The sequence below is a fragment of the Salvelinus alpinus genome, chromosome 2 (genome assembly GCF_045679555.1).
Source record: "Salvelinus alpinus chromosome 2, SLU_Salpinus.1, whole genome shotgun sequence".
NCBI lineage: Eukaryota > Metazoa > Chordata > Actinopteri > Salmoniformes > Salmonidae > Salvelinus > Salvelinus alpinus.
In genome coordinates, this window is record NC_092087.1 from 79,519,512 (window position 1) to 79,525,582 (window position 6,071).

The 6,071-nt window shown below is 51.3% G+C and overlaps 1 protein-coding gene across 1 annotated transcript; it reads left to right on the forward strand.

Moving 5' to 3' along the window:
- The first annotated feature begins 908 nt into the window (after positions 1-908).
- On the forward strand, positions 909-4,903 carry LOC139567880 (uncharacterized). Its single transcript, XM_071389472.1, has 5 exons — positions 909-1,054; positions 1,139-1,194; positions 1,273-4,618; positions 4,699-4,736; positions 4,815-4,903. Exons 1-4 carry the CDS (start codon positions 1,026-1,028, stop codon positions 4,706-4,708), a joined length of 3,441 nt encoding a protein of 1,146 aa, XP_071245573.1. The 5' UTR covers positions 909-1,025; the 3' UTR covers positions 4,709-4,736; positions 4,815-4,903.
- Positions 4,904-6,071: the final 1,168 nt, after the last annotated feature.

The window sequence follows — 6,071 nt, forward strand, 5'->3', positions numbered from 1 at the left end:
TCCTGACTTTACTTCTTGACTTTGGTCTACAGTCAGTTGCTTTAGCCCTACCACTCAAACGAGCCCTACTATATGTTTGCCTCTGAAAAATTAAAGACTCAGATCATCAAAAGCATATGTATGTGGTGTGTTTGCATAATTTGAGTGTTTAATTGGCGTCTGTCTGAATTCAGAATTTGTCAAAGATGTTGCACTATGTGCAAATGAAACTGTTAATCATCTAATGTTGCTATGCTGAATGAAAAGAAGGCCGTGTAAAATAATGGTGCCTAACTGCTCATATAGCCTCTAATCTTCAAATGAACCAAGTGAATTTTGTACAAGCAATAATTTAAATCGATCAATGAAGTGCCAAGACAAAATGTGTTTCCTACTTTAGAGCAGGGGTGTCAAACTCATTCCATGGAGGGCCTAGTGTCTGTAGGTTTTTGTTTTTTCCTTTCAATTAAGACCTAGACAACTACTGTAGGTGAGGGGAGTAATTAGTGGCCTTAATTCAGCAATCAAGTACAAGGAAGGAGCGAAAACCCACAGACACTCAGCCCTCCGTGTAATGAGTTTGAAGTGTGCTTTAGAGTAAGGGCTGTCAAACCTGTCAGGAACTCAATTAGAGAATCAACCACACCTGAGTAAATTTCTGAATTCCAAATCAACCCCTAGCCCCTACACTTAGTCACTTATGGGCATTTGAAATGATCAGATAGGTTAAAACAATATGTTAATTGCTTCACCTTGCCTTCTGATAGGCTAGATGCAATTGTGGCCATATTGCTTATCCCTATTCAATCTTTTATGATTAACAGAAGTGTTTAGGCCAGGGTGTAGGATTTAGGGGTCAATTTGGAAATAGAAATGTAATGTAGTTCAGTGGCTGACAGCTGTCCTTAATTACCAACGACATTAGAAGGGTCTGGGATTCCTTTAAAAGGAGCAACCAAAAGTCTGGTAGATATAGTAAAAGGGATATTCTGGTAGGACGTATGCCTACCATTAGTTCTGAATACTGGTGAGGTTCTGAGGGCAAAATGGCCGTGTTGATTGGAATTGCTTTCAGGTAAGTTTTTAATAGTCTTGATTTAGTTTGTTTCCCTTGTCCTTCAGGTAGCTATGTTTATAACATACATTCTTTTTCCTAAAGAGTTTCTTGGCTTTGTTGCCTGCTAATTGGAGGGATAACGTGTTCTACATCAGAAGGTGAGTTCATTTCAAATAACAGCTACGTAGTTCCATAACCTTCAAAGGCTGGCATTTTAAATATTTTTTTTTACCTAGGTGATTGGTCTCCTGCACTGGGTTCTAATGCAGCATGGCTCTATGCAGGATCACTTAGGTCTCTAGGAAATGGCAATTATAAGTCTCCAGCAGTTCAAATGAAAGCGCAACAGAAACATCCGGCCTCCATCCTGCGGAAGGAACTGGCCCTCATGTCCCAGCAACCTCAGCAAGTGAGATATCAAGCTCAAATGCCCCAGAATCAACCAGCCACTGAACTTCAGAAGCAGAAGCAACTGACTGCCATGAACCAGCAAGTGTGGCATCCAGCTCAAATGCCCCTGCAGCAGAAGCAACCGACCGCCGTGCCCCAGCAAGTGTGGCATCCAGATCACATGCCCCTGCAGCACAAGCAACCAACCGCCAAGCCCCAGCAAGTGTGGCATCCAGCTCAAATGCCCCTGCAGCAGAAGCAACCGACCGCCGTGCCCCAGCAAGTGTGGCATCCAGCTCAAATGCCCCTGCAGCAGAAGCAACCGACCGCCGTGCCCCAGCAAGTGTGGCATCCAGCTCAAATGCCCCTGCAGCAGAAGCAACCGACCGCCGTGCCCCAGCAAGTGTGGCATCCAGCTCAAATGCCCCTGCAGCAGAAGCAACCGACCGCCGTGCCCCAGCAAGTGTGGCATCCAGCTCAAATGCCCCTGCAGCAGAAGCAACCGACCGCCGTGCCCCAGCAAGTGTGGCATCCAGCTCAAATGCCCCTGCAGCAGAAGCAACCGACCGCCGTGCCCCAGCAAGTGTGGCATCCAGCTCAAATGCCCCTGCAGCAGAAGCAACCGACCGCCGTGCCCCAGCAAGTGTGGCATCCAGCTCAAATGCCCCTGCAGCAGAAGCAACCGACCGCCGTGCCCCAGCAAGTGTGGCATCCAGCTCAAATGCCCCTGCAGCAGAAGCAACCGACCGCCGTGCCCCAGCAAGTGTGGCATCCAGCTCAAATGCCCCTGCAGCAGAAGCAACCGACCGCCGTGCCCCAGCAAGTGTGGCATCCAGCTCAAATGCCGCTGCAGCCGAAGCAACCTACCGCCGTATCCCAGCAAGTGTGGCATCCAGCTCAAATGCCCCTGCAGCAGAAGCAACCGACCGCCGTGCCCCAGCAAGTGTGGCATCCAGCTCAAATGCCCCTGCAGCAGAAGCAACCGACCGCCGTGCCCCAGCAAGTGTGGCATCCAGCTCAAATGCCCCTGCAGCAGAAGCAACCGACCGCCGTGCCCCAGCAAGTGTGGCATCCAGCTCAAATGCCCCTGCAGCAGAAGCAACCTACCGCCGTGCCCCAGCAAGTGTGGCATCCAGCTCAAATGCCCCTGCAGCAGAAGCAACCTACCGCCGTGCCCCAGCAAGTGTGGCATCCAGCTCAAATGCCCCTGCAGCAGAAGCAACCGACCGCCGTGCCCCAGCAAGTGTGGCATCCAGCTCAAATGCCCCTGCAGCAGAAGCAACCGACCGCCGTGCCCCAGCAAGTGTGGCATCCAGCTCACATGCCCCTGCAGCAGAAGCAACCGACCGCCGTGCCCCAGCAAGTGTGGCATCCAGCTCAAATGCCCCTGCAGCAGAAGCAACCGACCGCCGTGCCCCAGCAAGTGTGGCATCCAGCTCAAATGCCCTTGCAGCAGAAGCAACTGACTGCCATGAACCAGCAAGTGTGGCATCCAGCTCAAATGCCCCTGCAGCAGAAGCAACCGACCGCCGTGCCCCAGCAAGTGTGGCATCCAGCGCAAATGCCCCTGCAGCAGAAGCAACCGACCGCCGTGCCCCAGCAAGTGTGGCATCCAGCTCAAATGCCGCTGCAGCAGAAGCAACCTACCGCCGTATCCCAGCAAGTGTGGCATCCAGCTCAAATGCCCCTGCAGCAGAAGCAACCGACCGCCGTGCCCCAGCAAGTGTGGCATCCAGCGCAAATGCCCTTGCAGCAGAAGCAACCGACCGCCGTGCCCCAGCAAGTGTGGCATCCAGCTCAAATGCCCTTGCAGCAGAAGCAACCGACCGCCGTGCCCCAGCAAGTGTGGCATCCAGCTCAAATGCCCCTGCAGCAGAAGCAACCGACCGCCGTGCCCCAGCAAGTGTGGCATCCAGCTCAAATGCCCCTGCAGCAGAAGCAACCGACCGCCGTGCCCCAGCAAGTGTGGCATCCAGCTCAAATGCCCGTGCAGCAGAAGCAACCGACCGCCGTGCCCCAGCAAGTGTGGCATCCAGCTCAAATGCCCCTGCAGCTGAAGCAACAGCCCACTGAACCTCAGAAGCTGACGTCTATGCCCCAGCAAGTGTCGTATCGATCTAAAATGCTCCAGCTTCAAAATCATCTGGCTGCCATGCCACAGAAGCCTCTTATGTTGCATCCAGCTCAATTTCCCCAGCAGCAGCAGGAGCTGGCCGTCGAACCCCAGCAGCAGCAGGAGCTGGCCGTCGAACCCCAGCAGCAGCAGGAGCTGGCCGTCGAACCCCAGCAGCAGCAGGAGCTGGCCGTCGAACCCCAGCAGCAGCAGGAGCTGGCCGTCGAACCCCAGCAGCAGCAGGAGCTGGCCGTCGAACCCCAGCAGCAGCAGGAGCTGGCCGTCGAACCCCAGCAGGAGCTGGCCGTCGAACCCCAGCAGGAGCTGGCCGTCGAACCCCAGCAGGAGCTGGCCGTCGAACCCCAGCAGGAGCTGGCCGTCGAACCCCAGCAGCAGCAGGAGCTGGCCGTCGAACCCCAGCAAGTGACGTATCCAGCGTATGCCAGACGTATGCCCCAGCAGCAATCGAACCACATTCCTCAGCAAGAATGGCATGTATCTCACATGCCCCTGCAGCAGAAGCAACTGGCCACTGAACCTCAGCAGAAGGAACTGACCGCCATGCCCCAGCAAGTGTGGTATCGAGCTAAAACGCTCCAGCAGCATAATCCTTTGGCCGCCATGCCACAGAAGCAACAGGCCTCCATTCCCCAGCAGCCTCCGCTCGTGTGGCATCCAGCTTATTTCCCCCAGCAGCAGAAGGAACTGGCCGTCGAACCCCAGCAGCAGAAGGAACTGGCCGTCGAACCCCAGCAAGTGAGGTATCCAGCTCAAATGCCCCAGCAGCAACCGAACCACATTCCTCAGCAATTATGGCATGTAGCCCAAATGCCCCAGCAGCAACTGGTCCCAATGTCTCAGCAGAAGCACTACGAAAGCACTGAAGATGGCGCCTCTAGTAGTTCTCAGTTCCAAATCAGTTCCGAATCGCACTACAAGAATGGCAGAACTGTCTTCTCCCAAACCCGCTACACTCCTAGGGAGGCTATGCCTGTTGACAGTGGAAATGATCCCAATGACAGTGATGTTGGCATATTTGAACCAAGCACATACCCACCACTAGTAATGGATCCTACAAGGTAACATACCATTTTAATCTGGTTTTAACTTTGCTCTCTGAATTTGAAACCCTTTGTACTAACCATGTATCTGCCAACAGGAAAATCTAATGGTGGATTCATCCTTTAGAAGCTGATGGTGAGACTTTTTTTTTTTTTTAATTGTCAAATGAATGACATAAGATTCTGTTGCTGACACTGTTCTAATTTCTTTCAGGTTTCAGTCATGCTTTTGTTCTGACCAGGAAGTTGCCGTGTTCTTGCTACTCTTGCATGATTGAATCAATAAACTATTTTACTTTCCAATATCTAGTGTCTTTGCAGTACTGAGGGTACTCTTGTGCTTGCTGATTTCAAACAGATGGTGTGGGTTACCAGTACAGTTGGCAGTAAAAGAATGTGGTTCAGTCTTCAAATAGCTGGTTTTTACCTTTGCTACTGTTTGTTCAAATTCCAAGATTGGCTCTACATTAGTGTTGTCAAGTGGTGAAATGTCTGACCTTCCTCATGTTCATACTTTTGTATGTTGACACCCCTTCAAATGACTGGATTTGGCATTTCGGCCACCCGTTGCTGAAGCGTATAAAATCGAGCACACAGCCGTGCAATCTCCATATTCAAACATTGGCAGTAGAAGGGCCTTGATGAGCTCTCACTTTCAATGTGGCACAGTCATAGGATGACACTTTTCCAAATCAGTTTAGCATATTTCCACCCTGCTAAAGCATCCCCGGTCAATTACATTTTTAATGTGATAGGCCACACAATCACACAACAGGGCTGTAGCGTGTAGTCATCTGTCCTCGGTTGCAACACTTAGCGTTCCAAACTGCCTCTGGAAGCATTGTTAGCACCAGAACTGTTCCGGTGCTTCATGAAGAGTGTTTCAATAAACAGCTGCACAAGCCTACAATCAATATTTGCAATTCCACTTGTCTGTGGGGGTGGGGTAAAGCTCGGCGATATTGGACTCAAGCGCAATGGAAATGGCTTGTCTGGAGAGACTAATCACTCATCTGGCAGGAAAAATCTGGGTTTCACTAATGCCAGGAGAACGCTACCTGCCCGACCATTGTGCCAACTTAAGTTTGTTGGTGGAATAAATGTCTGGGGTTGTTTATGATGGTTTGGGCTAGGCCCCTTAGTTCCAGTGAAGGGAAGTCTTAATGCTACAGCATACAATAACATACTAGACAATGCTGTGCTTCCAACTTTGTGACAACAGTTTGGGGGAAGGACCTTTCCTGTTTCTGTATGACAGTGCACAATGCAAGGTCCATACAGAAACGGTTTGCGATTGGTGTGGAACAATGACAGGCCTGGAAAGAGCCTTGAACTCAACCCTATCGAACACCTTTGGCATGAATTGGAATGCTGACTGCGAGCCAGGCCTAATCAACCAACATCAGTTTCTGACCTCATACTGTTGTGGCTGAATGAAAGCAAGTCCCCACAGATGTTCAAACAACTAGTG